This window comes from Aristolochia californica, unplaced genomic scaffold, assembly GCF_029961685.1.
Source record: "Aristolochia californica isolate CCGP_79_NKW_82.1479 unplaced genomic scaffold, dmAriCali1.0.hap1 SCAF_13, whole genome shotgun sequence".
Lineage (NCBI taxonomy): Eukaryota > Viridiplantae > Streptophyta > Magnoliopsida > Piperales > Aristolochiaceae > Aristolochia > Aristolochia californica.
This window is the reverse complement of record NW_027181804.1, coordinates 7,248,549-7,267,127: the sequence shown is the minus strand read 5'-3', so window position 1 is coordinate 7,267,127 and position 18,579 is coordinate 7,248,549. Positions and strand designations below refer to the sequence as shown.

The 18,579-nt window shown below is 38.3% G+C and overlaps 2 protein-coding genes across 4 annotated transcripts; one reads left to right on the top strand and one right to left on the bottom strand.

Annotated features, from left to right (window-relative positions):
* The first annotated feature begins 12,248 nt into the window (after nt 1-12,248).
* On the top strand, nt 12,249-14,469 carry LOC137948861 (VAN3-binding protein-like). The gene is made up of 7 exons (XM_068795044.1): nt 12,249-12,627; nt 12,694-12,953; nt 13,043-13,409; nt 13,503-13,691; nt 13,918-13,964; nt 14,051-14,108; nt 14,202-14,469. Exons 2-7 carry the CDS (start codon nt 12,714-12,716, stop codon nt 14,420-14,422), a joined length of 1,122 nt encoding a protein of 373 aa, XP_068651145.1. The 5' UTR covers nt 12,249-12,627; nt 12,694-12,713; the 3' UTR covers nt 14,423-14,469.
* A 730-nt stretch (nt 14,470-15,199) lies between these two features.
* Nucleotides 15,200-18,579, bottom strand: LOC137948590 (formyltetrahydrofolate deformylase 2, mitochondrial-like). 3 transcript variants are annotated; one of them, XM_068794682.1, is made up of 9 exons: nt 18,349-18,579; nt 18,066-18,178; nt 16,930-17,080; nt 16,622-16,710; nt 16,388-16,547; nt 16,195-16,293; nt 16,006-16,092; nt 15,681-15,860; nt 15,200-15,613 (listed from the first exon to the last, which is right to left on the bottom strand). In XM_068794682.1, exons 1-8 carry the CDS (start codon nt 18,484-18,486, stop codon nt 15,714-15,716), a joined length of 984 nt encoding a protein of 327 aa, XP_068650783.1. In that variant the 5' UTR covers nt 18,487-18,579; the 3' UTR covers nt 15,200-15,613; nt 15,681-15,713. The 3 variants fall into 3 exon arrangements, with proteins under 3 accessions (XP_068650783.1, XP_068650784.1, XP_068650785.1); XM_068794683.1 differs by having other exon boundaries at nt 15,200-15,608; XM_068794684.1 differs by having other exon boundaries at nt 16,622-16,695.

Genomic DNA, 18,579 nt, shown 5'->3' with positions numbered 1-18,579 from the left:
AACAGCCTGCAAGAGGAGCATGAAGAGGCCTATGAGCACAGAGAAAGTGAAACAACTGATATTTTTATTTCGCTGGAGGAGCATGCCGGATGACAGGGTGCAGTAATGCGCTGACCTGCCCGGCAGTGATTAGTTTCAGGACAAGGCAAGCGAAGGTGGAACCCGTCAACTGGGAGATCCAGTAAAACGCGGCAGAAGTGATTTTGATGTGCCCTCCAATGGCAAGAGCGAAGGTGACGGCAGGGTTGATGTGACCGCCGGAAATCTTGGCCGCCATGTAAATCGTCGCGGACAGTGCGAAGGCCTGAGCCAATGCGCCAATGACGAGGGAGGATGGATCCGACGAGGCATCTGTCGCCATTTTACCTGCAAATTAACATGCCATGCATGTAATTAACTAGAGGCAGAAATTGCCATGAAAATTTGATCTATTCTGACGCCAAAAGTAATATGCTCACTCGCAGCCATGGCGGATCCTACTGCAGCAAATACAAAAAAGAAAGAGGAGATGAATTCAGCCAAATAAGACCGAAAGGCGCTATGAGTTATAGATTGCTGGAAATGGTCCATCGTCGTCATTGAAGATGGCTTTAGTTTTGACTGAAGAAAGAATATCTCAGAGATTAAACAGGACAACAAACAGTTCCAGTTGTAATTCACGAGTGGAAAACCCAGTAATGATCGAGAATTCTGTTACGACTTTTTAACCTTTTTTTTTTCAATTTAAAGAGGCTAACGGTCGCCTCCCAAAGGAAACGAAGACGAACAAGCAACTGTTTTTCTTTTCGAATGGTCGCGCCTTTGCAGTAAAACGACCAAAATTGAAAAAAACTTATTTAATGAGAAGTTTCTTTCTTCAACCTCCGGAAAACCACATCAACGGCCAAGATTACCAGCTGCAATTTTCGTTAATTTTAAAATAGAGAGAGACTAGTTGACCTGTTGCAGTCACAAAAGACTGAACTTTTCTGAGTTCTTCTCTGTTGAAAATTTCTACAGAATCGACCATGTCTATGCAAGCGAATTAAGCAACCCATATTGATAGAAATACAACCTTCCATGCCTCATTCTTCAGCAGACACTTGATCCATGCCTCGACTTTTACCTTCTCTCTACTCTTTAAATAGCTTCTCCGAGACGACGAGCTCCCTTAAAAATTAATCTGCTCAATCCATTACTGATCTCACTTCTGGCTTTTTCGCCCTCCATTGGCTCAGAGCTATGAAGCTCCCCACCAAGAAAGAGTCTCACGGCTCGAGGCCTCCACCCCTTAATGTTGTGAATTTCTCTCTGAAGAAGACCACCCGTTCAGTCCCACCGCCGGTGACTCGCAGCCGTCCTCCACCGGTAATCACCTACCTGAGGTCTCCCATGGTCATCCGCGTCGAACTTCGAAATTTCATGAGAGTGGTTCAGAAACTGACAGGCGACTCATCATCCTCATGTTCATCTACTGAAACCAACAAGATTAACATCCATGGCTCAGACGAGGTGACCTTCAACACGAAGAGAAACCTTGATCAACATGCTGAAGCAGAGGAGATCAAGTGATGCCTTCTCAATATATTCGATACTTCTTCTGCAAATTAATAGCTTGATCGACTTGCTGAAGCAGAGGAGATCAAGTGATGCCTTCTCAATATATTCGATACTTCTGCTGCGAATTAATAGTTCTTGTCATTTTTGCTCCTCTAGGGTTGTTTACGATGGAGTTATAGTACAAAACCCTAATTGAACCATGCTGAGACATTCCAGTTGTCTTCTTTTTTTTTGCAGTTGTTGTTGTTGCATGCTTTAATAGTTTTTTCATGTGTATCCATGGTAGTTTATATAAGCTTAAACATGAATTTCTAACAATATGAAATTCATCATATAATTTTAAATAGAAGCAAAATCATACCTCCTTCCATATGCTTTAGATTTCTTCTCTCTGTTCTTTGTTCGGCGCATCCGATCTCTGAACACTCTTAGCAATGGCTAAAACTGAAGGGGTTTGAGTGACGAGATAGGGGACCAAAACAACGATCTGAAGCCAACCACCCATCAAGGTTGTTCATGGCTTCGTGTTACCAAGGGAGTTGCAACTGCCAGAAGTTGAGACTACGATTAATGAGAAAACCGTTTCTCATAATAAAACGGTTAACAATCTCCCACTTAGTCCAAACTTCTAATATAATCTTAAACCCATCGATAATCTGAATTTAAGTAATAAATACATGAATCATGGCGATAAGTCCTCTAATGACATGTATTATCTTCCATGTATTACTATGTATTTATTTCGTATACTTTATGAATAAACCCTATGTTTACTCTTGGTCCAACATAGATGAATTTTCTCAAAATTAAAGTGCACATAAAAATGAGAAAAAAAACATCACATTAATAAAGAATTTCACTGAAATAACATTGTTCATAAAATGAAAAATTTACATAATGGAACCAAGTCCCATATTCACAACATGATCCTTGAATTTAAACGGTGGCATGCCCTTAGTTACAGGATCTGCGATCATTAAGTCAGTGCTGACGTGCTCAATGACCATTTTCTTTTCTTTAACACGTTCTCTTATGTCCAAATACTTTATGCCGATGTGTTTACTTCGACTTCCACTTTTGTTGTTCTTGGCCATAAAAACAGCAGCTGAATTATCGCAATATATTTTTAATGGCCTAAAGATAGAATCCATAATTTTAAGCCCATAAATAAAACTCTTAAGCCATACACCATGTGAAGTACCCTCAAAACAGGAAACTAACTCGGCTTCCATAGTCGACGTGGCAATCAAAGTCTATTTGGCACTCCTCCATGATATTGCTTCACTGGCCATCAAGAATGTATCCTGATGTTGATTTGCGAGAATCAATACAGTCAACAAAGTCAAAATCTGAGTAACCAATGGCGTCTAGAATGTCCGTCCGTCTATACATCATCATGTAGTCTTTGCTTCCTTGAAGGTACCTCATTACTTTCTTTGCAGCTCTCCAGTGGTCTAACCCGGGATTACTTTGATATCACCCCAACATTTCAACATCAAATGCAATATCTGGTCTTGTGCAGACTTGAACATACATTAGGCTTCCGACAGAAGAAGCATATGGAATGTCCTTCATTTGTTCCCTTTCAAGGTCGTTCTTCGGGCATTGGTTCAAATTGAACTTATCACCCTTTACAATGGGAGCTACACTTGGTGAACAACCCTTCATCTGAAATCTCTCTAACACTGTATTAATACAGGTTTCCTGAGACAGACCTAAGATACCTCGAAATCTGTCTCTATGAATCTTAATGTCAATGACATAAGATGCCTCACCCATATCCTTCATATCGAAATTGTTAGAGATGAATTGTTTCACCTCATGTAGAAAACCTTTATCATTGGTTGCTAGCAAAATGTCATCCACATATAAAACAAGAAAACAGATTTTACTCCCACTGACCTTCTGGTATATACATTGATCCATAATGTTTTCTACAAACCCAAATGAAGAAATTACATTATGGAATTTCAAATACCATTGGCGGGATGCTTGTTTTAATTCATATAATGACTTTTTTAGCTTGCAAACCAATTGGTCACCATCACTAGAGGGAAATCCTTCAAGTTGTTTCATGTAAACCTCCTCCTCTAGATCTCCATTGAGAAATGCCATTTTCACATCCATTCGTTGCAACTCTAAGTCAAAATGGGCTACTAATGCCAAAATAATGTACAAAGAATCTTTCTTAGATATAGGAGAAAAAGTTTCCTTGTAATCGATTCCTTCTTTCTGAGTGAATCCCTTAGCAACGAGTCTTGCCTTGTATCGCTCAATGTTGCCTAATGAGTCTTTTTTGTTTGTTTTAAAGACCCATTTATACCCAATGGCTTTAAATCCACTAGGCAACTCAACAAGATCCCAGACTCTGTTACTCGTTATAGAATTCATCTCTTCCTTCATGGCATTGTACCATAATTCTGATTCTTTGCAACTCATGGCTTCTGAAAAATAGATGGGATCATTTGCGGTTCCAATGTCAGATTCTTGCAGATACACAATATAATCATCAGGAATTGCTGATCTCTTGAGTCTAGTAGATCTTCTTAATGTTGAACCATCATGTTCCTGAGAAGTATGTGGTTCAACTAGTTGTTCAAAAGTGTTTGGCAACTCTTGAAGTACCTGATCTACTAGAATATCGTCAGCATTTTGGGGAACTTCAATGATTGGTTGTTCAACACCAATTTGTACTTGAGGGGTGCTGTGAACAATAACCAATCTATCACTTGAGGTGGAAGGTTGAGATTCTAAATGATCCTTCTCAAAAAGTATGTTCCTAATTGGATTCCTCCCACTAATCAAGTCAGTTTCAAGAAATTTTGCATTTCTTGATTCCACAATCCTAGTGTTGTGAGATGGACAATAAAATATGTAACCTTTAGACCTTTCAGCATATCCAATGAAATACCCACTAATAGTCCTTGGGTCCAACTTCTTCTCTTGTGGATTATAAATTCTCACTTCAGACAGGCATCCCCAAACGTGCATATATTGCAAACTCAGTTTTCAACCTTTCCATAATTCAAATGGAGTTTTTGGAACAACCTTGGTTAGAACTCGGTTTAATATATACATTGCCGTCTTAAGTGCTTCAAGCCATAAGGATCTAGGAAGATTGGAGTTGCTAAGCATACTCCGCACCATGCCTAATAATGTTCGGTTTCTTCTTTCTGCTACACCATTTTGGTCCGGAGAACTAGGCATGGTATATTGGGCAACAATCCCATGTTCTTGAAGAAACTTTGCAAATGGCCCAGGTGCTTGTCCATTCTCTGTGTATCTACCATAGTATTCTCCATCTCTATCTAATCTCACGATCTTAATTTGCTTACCGCATTGTGTCTCTACTTTAACCTTAAAGATCTTAAAAACATCTAATGCTTCATTCTTGTTATAAAGCATGTAGAGATACATGTATCGTGAGGAATCATCTATAAAAGAGATGAAGTATTTCTGACCATGTGAGTCCATGTCTGGACTACATATATCAGTATATATGATATCTAATATGGTTGAACTCCTATTGGCCCCTTTCTTTGACTTGTTAGTTTGGTTTCCCTTAATGCAGTCTACACAAGTCTCAAAATTAGTAAAATCCAGAGTATTAAGTACTATTTCATTTACTAATCTTTTAATTCTATCTATGGAGATATGACCTAATCTCCGGTGTCATAATGTAGAGGAATCCTCATTAATAACACCTATTTTATTACCAGTGTGAACATGCATTGAATCATAAGTGGCATTGTTTTGTAAATTAATGCTATAAAGACCATTAGACAATGTACCATTCCCAACACAATCAACCTTATAATATAAATTGAAAGATGAGTCTAAAAGTTAAAAGAATATTCATAAGGTACAAGCCTTAAAACTGAAATCAAGTTTCTGGAGAAACTTGGAACATAAAAGGTTTTTTCTAATTTTAAAACAAAGCTACTACTTAAAGTTAAATAACAAGTTCCTATAGTTTCCACATATGAGCTCATCTGGTCTCCTGAGAAAATATAATGCTCACTTCCCATTGGTTTCCTTAGGTTTTGCAAACCCTGCAAGGAATTCGAGATGTGGATTGTTGATCCAGAATCAATCCACCAAGTATAATTATTGACATTAACCATATTAGATTCATAACAAATAAATGAGGTTGGTGTCCCTTTGTCAGCAAGCCATTGCTGAAACTTGGCGCATTCCTTCTTCATGAGTCCCTTCTTTTTACAAAAAAAACACTTGGAATCTTTCTTAATACCATCTTGGGGGGGATTATTTTACCCTTCCCTTTTTGTTTGGCTTGATATTTGCCCTTTCCATGTGTTGCCAACATGACACTTTCTCCTTGTTCCATTGCCAGTCGCCCTTCCTCTTGAACACACATGGTCAAAAGTTCATGAACTGACCATTTATCTTTATGTGTGTTGTACGAGATTTTGAAGGGTCCATATTGGTGCGGAAGGGAATTCAAGATGTAATACACCACGAAAGATTCTGACATATCAACCTCGAGATTTTTTAATTGAACCGCAATATCCCTCATTTGCATGAAGTGCTCGCACACACCTCTCATACTGGTGTGCTTTAGGGATGAGAACTTCATGATTAGGGTGCTTGCTAATGCCTCATCTGAAGTGACAAATTGAGCAACAATGGCTTTCAGCAAGTCTTTGATATTTTCATACTGCTCAACAGAATCACAAAGACCAGCAGCAATTTTAGTCTTAATGAACATTACAGTGAGGCGATTAGATCGCTCCCATCGTTCATAAAGTGTAATTTCAGCCACAGTGCTGGTATCGGTAATTACTGGTGGTTCGTCTTTCCTAATAACATAATCTATGTCTATCCACCCTAAATAAAGAAGTATTTTCTCTTTCCAGACCTTATAGTTATCTCCCTTAAGATCAGGGATACCACAACGAATATCAGAGAAATGTGTTGGTTGTACAACTGCATAAATTACATGTTGATGTTAAAATTGAGGCCTGAATAAAATATCATGCTTTACCAATGTAAATCATGCTTAAAAATTAAATCAATTGACATAAAAAAATATTGCCTGTGGGCTAAATATTTTTTAATTCAAGCAGAGTCAATATTCTTTATGAGTAAACTTGATGACATAACTATCAAATTATTTATGAATTCATAATTCATGTGGGTAAATTATAAATAATTTGATATTTTATCCTAATTAATATACTTAAATATAATAAAAATTCCTATGGGATAAAATTTATTATATTAAGTATAATTAATTACAATTAATATCTACTTTTTATTTATGATAAAAATATCAAATTATTTATGAATTCATAATCCTTGTGGGTAAATTATGAATAACTTGATATTTTATCCTTACTAATAAACTCAAATATAATAAAAATTCATGTGGGATAAAATTTATTATATCAAGTAAAATTAGTTACAATTAATGTCTAATATTCTTTATGTGATCCTAATAATAATATATAATCGTTATTAAGTTAAAGATGTTGTGGCTACTATCTAATTAATAAAAATTATATGGATCACTAAACATTAAATCTCACAAATGTATGAGAATAGCATGAATTGCATAATTTTAACTTACACTAACATGTTATCATTATGCAAAAAATATTCTCATAAGATATGCATAATTAAAAACTATAATATTATGCATAACTTTAATTTCATGCATTTAAATATATGCCAAAAATGCATAAAAACTGTAAAAGGAAATAAATCTAACAATTTCAATATGCATAACAGCTGACGGCCAGTGGTCTAATGGTCACTGGCACAATTGATTTTGCCAGCGCGCGGGTTCGAATCCCACTGGCGCAAAATCAAATATAAGTACCGAGTCGGCTCGGTCTTGGAATGGCGAGCCAACTCGTTCGAGTCGACCCGTGTGTTTTTTTTTTTTACACCAAGTCACGCCGACCAGAGTTACGGTTGCCGAGTTGGAACGGCGAGTCGCAAAAGACTCATCCCGAGCCAACTCGACAGTATTTACAAAAATACCTTATGAATTTAATTAACCAGTTTCTACGCGCTGGAGGTTATCTTCAACCTCCATCCACGCATAGAATAAAGGTTCGCCGACGTTCCACTGGTGTTCTTTCAAGTCGTCAACGCTGACAAACCTGTTGGAATGGTCGCCGGCGTCGGCGTTGCGGCTCCGACGCTTTAAGGCGTCGTGACAGAGCTACCGATAGTCCCGCACAGAGAGTGGACAGAGACTGTCGGCACCAGTTGTTTTTTTTTTTATAGAATGTCGACGCTGGCATACCTTTCGGAATGGTCGCCGATGTCGGTGCTGCATCTTTCTCCGACGCTTTTCGCCGATGCGAGAGCCCTGGCTGTCGAAAGCAGTGAGCGCATAATTTGTTTTTAAAAAACAAAGACCGAAAACAGATCTTTTAAACTTAAGCTCAAATGGAACCGAAACGTTGGATCAGAGGTCTGCTCGAATACCAACTGTAAGCTTAAACATGAATTTCTAACAATATGAAATTCATCATATAATTTTAAATGGAAGCAAAATTATACCTCTTTCCATACGCTTCAGATTCCTTCTCTCTGTTCTCTGTTCGGCGCTTCCGATCTCTGAACACTCTCGATGATGGCTAAAACTGAAGGGGCTTGAGTGACGAGACAAGGGACCCAAACAACGATTTGAAGCCAACCTCCCATCAAGGTTGTTCATGGCTTCGTGTTACCGAGGAAGTTGCAACTGCCAGAAGTTGAGACCACGATTAATGAGAAAACCGTTTCTCATAATAAAACGGTTAACAGTTTACGGAGTTTCAAAGAGGATTTGGCCTTCATTATCATTAAGGCCTGTTTGGAACTCACATTAAAGAAAAAAAAAGGGAGAAAAAGTTAATTTCTTTTGTTTGGTAGAAGAGAATCATTGAGAACAAAGATAACAAGCACTTTCTCTCTTATTTAATTAATTTTCTCTCACAAAATGATGGAATTTGGGGAGAAAACAAATTCGAGAGAAAATTTTAAAATATTGCTATTTTTTTCCTTTTTCCTTTTTGATGCGTATTCAAACAAAAAGAGCTATATTTCTCTTCTATTTTCTCTCTCATTTTCCATGGACATCTAAACAGATTCTTTTCTCTTTCTCTTTCTTTTCTTTTCCCTCCACTTTTGTGTGTTCCAAACACAGTCTTAAGGTTACAATTAGATTACAAGTGTCCTTAGACTTTTTGGCTATCTTTCAAGGCTAAGGACTTCTTATAACCTAAAAATTGCAAGTTTGAAGAGCAAAGAGGATGAATGGACACATTCACCTTAAGGAGAAATCATATTTACTATCTCAGATATGGGATTAGTCCATTCTAATCACTCGTAAAAAGGACATGTCTCACCTATATATGTGAATGATTCTATTCACATTGTTGATGGGAGGAGACTAACCTATAATGCTCTGGGAAAAGTTATAAATTCCATCTGGTTCCAAACATAGAAGTTTTTAAAGACAAAAGATAAACAAGAAAACAAGACTAGGTTTCGTTTTTTTTTAATCAGATATGGGTCCCTAGTGGAGTTCAAAAGAGATACAAGGAGGCTAAAATACAAGCATATTGTCCTTACCGATCTTTGGTCGAGGAATAACTAAACATACCTTTGCTTTTTTTTTTATGGCTATTATCTTAGTAAGTTGAAAAATCTTTTAGCAATCAAGTGTGCATTATCATTATTATTATGTCAAAATGTTTAGAATTACCATGTTATCATTTCCTTCTTCCATGACCTTTTTTTATCTTTTGCAATTTGATTTGTGCAAGTTAGTAAACAAATAAAGACAGTCTTGTCACTACTACGATCCGATAAATGAGAAAGTAGATTAAAGTTAAAATTTATATGGCCTCAGCCAAGTTTTCCATCGTTTCTTAGTATTTGTGATGTCAAACACTTGTTCATTGATTCATCGAGTACTCCAACATAAATAATCAAAAAATTTGGCCCATTTTTGTGCAATAAATAGAAATAAGATTAACGTGTATCGCCCGATATTTTTGGAGTCTTCAAATAGCTAATTTATAATACACTCCTCAAGTTGTTTTAGGTTAAACCAAAACACTTAACATCCCAAAAACTAGGTATATCAGATATTATTTTTTAGACATTACACATGAAATATTATGTGTGACAAATTTTGTATTTAATGTTACAAAATATTGCAAGATGTTATATGCCAATTATAGGGAATTACCCTATGATGTGTATTGAACTTTTGTGTTACTTTCCAATAGAAAAGTGTAGGAAAAAAATGTAATAAGAAAATTTTCCCACTGAACCAAATATTTTCAACATTTGTATTATTTTCATGGATGAAATTTTTTTGTATTGATTCATCTTACCCTTTAGAAATGTTAAAAAAAACACTTTCTTATTACACCAATAGGAAACTATAAGAAAAATAAATCAAAAAACACTAAAATGGTTATGATCAACAGATAAGGGAAAACTAGGAAAAGGTGAGCCCACGAAGAAGAAGATTGAAAAGACTCGCCATCACCTAAGGCACTTCTGGATTTCCCAATCCAATGTTTACAGTGGCTACCGTAAGCAGTGTTGTTCCATAAAAGACGAATGACAGGCAGTGTTTTCAAATCAAACAAGGTAGAAACTGCCGACCTGCTAACCCGATGATGATGATGATGATGAAAAGTGAAATTTGACACCGACTGGTTTTTTTCGAGTCGGTAAAGATGAGAAAAAGGGATTCCTCGGTGGATTGAATTGACCGAGAATTGATTAAGAGAGACGATGGGAAGCTTGTTCTGGTTCGTGGGATCGTACTACTTTCGGTCCGAAACGAAAGACGACGCTTACTGCGCCAGTAGAGACGATGTGGATGACGAAGAATTTGGGGCAAAAACACTACAAAAGAAATAATTCATTTTGTAACGATTGCAACCCCGCACCGACCAAGTATCTAGTATCTATCATTTCAACTGTAACACGACTCCGACGCATCAACCTCGACCACTCCTTACCACACACTTCAGTGCCCAGTCCACACCCACGAGGGCCTCCCCAGTCCTAGGGCCCAGACTCGTCAAATCTCACCTCGGTGGACCCACATACCATCTGTCATCATGAAGAGAGCCTGTCAGATGGCCCCCACAACAGATATCCTCGTCAAGTCTCTCTGTGGAATCGATGGATCATTACCTCGCCAACCACCGGTGCCAATTCTGTTAGCGAACCGATTCGTTTACTTAAAACCAACGAGGAGCAGGGGGGGATAAGGGCATTCGGGTATTTTGGGTCTTGACTCTTCAGGCGGGCATTTCACCGTAGCAGAGGCATTCGTTGAGAGACTAGGGTAACCACAAGAGTCCTCTTCATCGATTTTCCTTCAACAATAACCACAAAATTGAAACGATCTTGTCAGTGTCTACCATTTCTCTACCATGTTCGTTTTCACTCTTCGGTTTTACTAATGTTCTTTCTTGTTGGTCATTTCATGTTTCTACCAAATGTCAATTACTTCTATAATCGATAATGCCAGAAACAAGTCATTCAATCCTCATCTCACTTGTTTTCTTCATAAGCAACAAAAAAACTTGTAAACTTTGGTTTAATGAGAGACAAGTAAGATTATATATAACAACACTGTTCGATTATAGTTTCCTTGTGATCATAAATCCAAGTTCGAAAGATGCCACCCCACCCCTACTGTTGCATGTAATGGGAAGCTCCATAAACTAAAAGTGCCACCCATTGAAATCTATCATCTTTTGGATGAGGTGGACTGCAATAGAGAATTCCCCTGCGCTGTCTTGATTGAATTCCACCTGATCCTTATCCCACACAATGCCATTCCGCCTGCTAAGCCTATAGAATTTTACACTGTCAATTATGCGTTTCTTTTATATCAGATGTCCTTATACACTGTCATGCACTCGACTGTGTCTTCCTGCTATAATACTACTAGGATTGTATGCTTTTCGAGATGCTTCTGATTATTATTCATGACATGAGATTCAAAGACATGGCTCACTTGTGGTGAACATGAAAATAAGGCTGGTTTGGTGTGTAATTTATGAATTCTTCTTTGGACCACCCGAGGCAACTCTAAAGTTGGCAAGTTTCTTACAAGTATTCTAAATTGGATTTTCCATTTCAGTAGGGTTTAAGTTCGGAAACAAGGGATTTTGAAATCTCATTATTCTACTGCCTTTTCTTTTTGGATTTTCACCATCACTATGCTAGTTCCCTAATGATGTTGGTTATTTTTCTAGTAGTTTGGTACTAAAAAACAATATACTTCAAAGAGAGTACAGTTTATTTGATTCGTATTTTATATAAAGTTTTAAATATAGGTTAGAGTTCAAACTTGATTAAAATTCTTAGGCTCAAGTTGAAAATATTCATATCAAACCTAACTCGAAGATATATAGATTCGAACTCAGACTCGACTCGATGCCAATCACAACGTGCCTCTTCTTAAACAGAACCAACATAACAACCTTTTACCTACACTAAATTATTCGAATCAAGATGCATTATTCTGTTTGCTACTGCCAATGGAGCTGCAGGTGCGCACTTTAGCATGTGGGGATGGATGAGGTGTTCTACCCTTGTCTCTCCCACTCGTGGGGGAGGGGCCGTTTTCTCTGTCACCTTATAATAGAGGGAGACGTAGGGTCTCTATATTATCAACTCATACGTCATATTTCAAACCATTGCCTGGTATATCATATGGGCATCTCCAAACTCTGAGACATGTTTGAAGGAAGAGAGCGCTGCTGTAACCGCAAAACCGTCCGGGGCTAGCGAGCGTCTTCCGTTTAACAAGGGGAATGTTTTTTGCGACTGTATAAAAAGCACGGAGTCCAACGTTGGACATTTCCTGGACATGCTGGCTTCTTTTCGTGGTTTTTTAATCTCGGAATTTGGATTCGGGAACCAGAGGGAGAAGTAGAAATCAAGCACGAGGCATCGGTCGCTTATCGTGTCCACTTCTGCTTTCCTGCTTCGTCTTCTTCCTGCGTGTCCTCTGCTCCTGTATATTTATAGGGATGGGCTGTGGGGAGAGAAATTCAACATAGCGGATCGTCCGGTTGGTGGGATTACCAGGTAAAACTCGAGATTTTCTTTTGTTTACGTGTTTGGGTATTTGTATGATGATGGCTTGATTTGCAGAATTTGGGTCGGATAAAGAGATGGAAGATTTGTATGAGTTGAATTTTTCGTTGAAAATGGGGAGTTTTGAAGAGGATGAGGGAGGTCTAGAAATGTACAGGATCCCTCCTGAAACGCCGAAGGAGCCGATGGAATTTCTCTCAAGATCGTGGAGCGCTTCCGCTGCTGAAATCTCTAAAGCACTCGCGCATAAGAAGAAATCGTCTCTCGGAGACAAGAGGCCCGATGTTATTTCTGAAAGCTTTGTTACCTCCCAACAGGTGAGTGGTCCCTCCCAACGCACACCTGCGGATTCATTTATCTATATGAACTTCTGCTACTTAGCTGCGGAGATTTTATGATATTGCAGACCATTGATCGGATTCAGTCGTCCCGGGCCTCGATCGGAGACTGGTTCCATAACAGGGAGTTGAGTAGCAACAAATTGAAAAGGAAAGAGCGTGCACGGATGGACAATGCTCGAATTCACGCTGCCTTGTCCGTCGCTGGAGTAGCAGCCGCTATAGCGTCCATTTCTGCTGCTGCAAATCTAGAACATTCAAATTCAAAAATGGGCACCGCCATGGCGTCGGCGACAGAACTCCTGGCTTCGCATTGTGTGGAAATGGCACTACTTGCCGGAGCAGATCGCGAACAGATGGGATCCGTGGTCAGATCTGCAGTGGATGTTGATAACCCGAGTGATTTGATGACCATGACCGCTGCTGCTGCAACAGGTCAGTATTAATGTTTGGACCTTTTCAGAATTCAGAACAAAGAACCATGGTCAAACTGATCATTGATTTCCATTTTGAATTACCCAAATTAAGCTCTTCGAGGAGCCGCGGCATTGAAGGCTAGAGCTCACAGGGAAACGAGGAATAACGCTGCTATAATTCCATGTGACAAAGGCGTTGGTGCAACTTGTCATCTTGTTTGTACCAGTGGTACAGACCCAAATCGCAGCAGCTCTGTCATACCATTCAAAGAAGGCAAGCTGCTGAATCGCTCAGGAAAAGGTAAGGGAAGCTCTGACTGTTAAATTTGCAGTTCTTATCTTTAATCGAGGATGCAACTGGGTATCTTTATTTGTTTATAAACTACCCGGGTGGGATCCTGCAATCGACAGCTTCTTATCACCCTGGAACCTCCACATCTAATGACATGGGCTTCAGTTCATCGCCATTCCTTTTTATCTGGTTTGAAAAAAGAAAGTACTGATGTATCCATTCATGGGACCTGCAGGTTTACTTCATTCGAAGCGAGTCTCTGTGTATATCAAGAGTTCACAGGTATAGATAGTAAACAAACAAAAAAAAAGCACCAGTTAAGATCAAGATATAATTGTTTTGATGGACTTGTGGAATGAATTTCACAGGTCATTGTTAAGCTCAAAAGCAAATATGTTGGAGGTGCATTCTCGAAGAAGAAAAAGAGTAAGTACTCTGTTATCCCAGTGATCTTGTTGGAAAAAAATGGATTTTGATAATCATTCACATGAGAAATATACTTACGTAATTTGTCATTAGGTGTGGTTTATGGCGTCTGTAATGAGATCCCAGCGTGGCCTGGGAGAGAAAGAGGTGAAGGCGGAGAAGACAGAGGGTATTTTGGCTTGAGAACAGCACAAGGTCTTCTGGAATTTGAATGCAAAAGCAAGACGCAGCAGCAGAAATGGATTGACAGCATTCGAGATATGCTTCAACAGGTCAGCAGCATGGAACGCACAAAGCGTTCACTGAGCTACTGAACATAAACCGGTGATATCATCACATGTAACTGAATGAGATCTGTATAATGAGGTAATAAGGTATCAAATATATACAGGAAATAAAGTTACTTCTTTCTTGTTTGCAAGACCTGTCCCATTGAAAGGAATGCTATTACTTCTCTCTGGCACCAATTGAACAACTCACTTCTGCAGTTACGAAACTGACACAAACCATGCATTTTATAGATCTGGTTAGTTGCCAATTCTCTATCAGTTTAGGAATCACAGAGATTGTATAAACATTGAACTGAACAAGAAAGAGAACTATCAAACTCTCAAGAGATATGAACTATCTAATCTCACTGCCATATTCATATTTCACGCTCATGGGAAACCGATAATTGAAAATTTTATCCTCCTGCTGCTCAAGGACCTTAATAGCACATTGACATCAACAATCTAACCTCACTGCCATATGCATATCAAATATTGATGGAAAATTCATAATTGAATTATTTATCCTACAGCTTGCAGACCTCAAAAGTGCATTGAGCTGTTGCTGAAATTAATGCAGTGAAACTTCTGAATCTCTGGGCTCATTGAAATCTACTTTAAAAGACATCAATGCAACAGAACAAGTTCTTTAATTTAATCAAGTATAGTAAAAAGCTCACCAGGCAATCTACCGGCAGATAAATGCAATATGTTCAACCAACTGGAAACCATAAAATGGAGGCATTTAAATTTCATAATACAAGAATATAGCAATTTATGAGATTGTAACAGTGACTTTTTTTAAGAAGAAGAAGATGATGAAAAATTAGAATTTATTAAGAATAAAACCCCAGAAGGGGGAATATAGTCGGGGAACTCAAGGAAAAGAGGGAGAACAGCAACAAAGATAAGATAAAAAACCAAAACTATCAAAGACAGGGCTGAACTGACTGCAAGGTATTGCCAGGTAACCCCGTTCCTAGCCAACACATTGACTATGTTGTTGGCTCGTATAGGGGTGTGAAGCCATGTGACATTTAGGATACCACAAATATCTTCTATTCCATCAAAATACATAAAAAAAAAGTTGCCCGACAGGGTCTTGTTCTCATAGGCCCAGCTGATGACTATGGTTGAGTCTACTTCAATGACGAGAGGGGAGGAGAAGCGGTTGGTGTAGAATCAAAGGCCCTGAAGGAGGCCCCGTCAATTCTGCCATCGTAGCATTGCACTGACCTAAAGGGGCAGAGAGATAAGGAACTGTGACAATGACTAATTTTGTTCAATGAATTAGAAAACTTACACAGGTGAAGACCATTTATATAAATATTTCCTTTCAGAATACAACAGTCTTGTTTTCTTCATAGCGTAGCACCCGAAGCTCACAATATGAGTTTATTGCCTTCCTTAAGCATTGTTTTTCGAGGTTCTCCGACTTCTGCACAAAGCTTCGGAGATTATCACGATGGGAAACTTGCTCAACCTGCAACCATAGTATTTGGACCACTCCAAAAAATTTATTGCTATCATCATACAAGATAAAATATTCATGATACTTTGATTGATTGAGTAAATAGCATTATATAAATATGAATTTTTTACAAAGTTTATAAGCAAAAGAACGTCACCATCTGTTCAATAATGGGACCTCCATCAAGTTCTTCAGTGACAAAGTGACTGGTTGCACCAATCAATTTAACACCAGCATCATAAGCCTGGAAATTGTGAAGCAAATCCAAATATACTCTCTTTAACCAAGCAAGCTCAAAAGATATCATAAACCTATATGGCTAAAAAAACAGGTAAGAACATTAGACCTGCTTAGAAGGATTCCCACCCCTGAACGATGGAAGAAGGCCATGATGAATATTTATTACATCCTTTCCATAGCTCTCCAAAAACTTTCCAGATAATATCTACAAAATCCAGCAAGTTAACAGTCTCAGGCAAAAAAGAAAATCGTTTAGGTTTGGTTTGAAATCACACATAAAGACAAAGAAGGTGCGCTACCTGCATGTATCTTGCAAGCACAAGAAAATCAGTATCTGTAACCAACTCTAAGAACTCATCTTCTCTTTTGTTCCCTGAAGTTGTAGGCAAGTAATGATATGGAATCCCATGCCTTTCCAAGAATCGAGTAACATGAGTGTTTGGAGCTCTCTGATGATTACTGAAAAGAAATTCAAGGTAAAAATAAATAAATTCAAAAGTAAATCATCTTACAAGATTCTCAAGTTCTCTCACCTTATCACACATGTTATATCCACAGGCAATCTTCCCTCCTGCCATCCATATAACAAGTCCACCAGACAATGGTCCTGCAACAAGATAGCCTGGCTGGCATGAAAAGGTTTCATATGAAAAACTTAAGCTAAAAGTTTCACCCAATTCATGTAACATATGTTAGTGAATGAACCATCATCCCGTTGGTCATGCCCCTTCCTTTTAAGTATGAAAAGCAACAATCAGGATGGAAGATCCAATAATTCCTAACAAAACATTGAATAATTCAATGATTGACTCTGAAAATGGGCCAAAGCAAAGTAATTTACCTGCTTCGAAGCAAGAATTGCAATCTTATATTTCGGATCCAAAAAAGGAACACGAACTGCAGCTTTCACTGCATTAAATAACTTTGATAGTTTCGCAAAGTCTTCATCGATCAAGGCTCGAGACCACCGGATGGGATCAAAGACAAATTCACTGAGAGAAACAATATGAGAAATGGAAACATTTGGTTGAACTTTCTAGAAAGTATCTTTACTTGATCAGTAATGCCCAGAAAACTGGATAGCATATACCATCATAAACTGATACTACTTCAAAGCTTATATACCAAAATTTAGAATAAAAAAAGTGCAAGAGTGTTAAATTGCACATAACCCAGTCTGCTGAGCTGTCAACGTATATTATAGAGGTCAAAGCTAAAAGTTTTGTTACTCATAGTTTACAGGATAGCTAGAATTCTCGATTGGGATAGAAACTCTACCACATCAAATTTCTTACAGCATTTACCTTATCAGAACCAATAAACACAAAAACCATTTTCAATCATAAAAAGTTACAATCCTTTTACATTTTTGCAAAATATAACTGAATAAGAGGCAAAGAATTGTGGCCGCTATGAGAAAGGTATGGATGGTAGAGGTCTTTCATTTGAATTTAAAGTAATGTGAGTGATGAGATCTCTTGATTTTTCAAGCAGAAGACCATTTCAAATGATAAGTGAACAACTTTTGAAAGAAAGGAAAAAGTAGAGGAGGTATTGTCCTAAACAAGAAAGGCTATTGGATTAGATAAAACAAATTAGACAAGCACATCGTTACTGCCTTCATAATAAACAGTGCCACACAGCTTCAAGTTTCAGGCATTTAAACGTCTCTCACATTTTCAAGATCTAAATAGAAGCATGAGCTACACATGCAAGAAAATGTTACAGAAAACACAACCAAGGCTCAAGTATTCATCATCATATACAAAATTACTTCAAGTATTCAGAAGAAAAAAAAAATTATGCAGTTTATGACTTTTCAACTGTAATTCTTAGTCACCCCTAAACGACGACAACATAAACGGTACTAGAACTACATGTCCACGTCTAGTTCAAAAATAGTAACTACAGATCTATTGTCATTCAACCCTTTCTCTTTTCACAACGATTGAACAAAGTAGGAGAAAAAAAACTAACCATCTAGAATAGAAAATTTCCTTGTTTTCCGGTACAAAGACATCAATACTCTGTATATTCCCTCCACGCGACGCAATGCATTCCGACAGCTTTGCAACTATCCCCACAACGTCCTACGAAATTTTTCAAGCCAAACAAGATCCAAAACACGATTCAGCCAGACGAAATTTTACATCCGAAACAAATCATACTGAAGGCGTTGCCACTAATAAGTCGAAAGCAAAATTCATTCACCCAGTGTTCAGCCTGGTTGTTTAGATGGGAGAAGAAAGAGAAACAGTACCGGGCACTGGAAGGCGTGGATCCCGAGAGTTGCATTGGAGGAAGCATCGTGAAATTGGCCTGGTAACTTCCACGAACTAAATGGCCTCGAGCGAAATCCAACGATCTGTAAAACGTTTGAAGCTCTCCGGAAGAACATCGGCTTACCGGCGAAGTGGAGTGGAGGCACGACACGCCCTCCCGCCACCAACCGCCGCACCGCGCGCGAAAGCGTTAGAAACCTCGTCCTAGA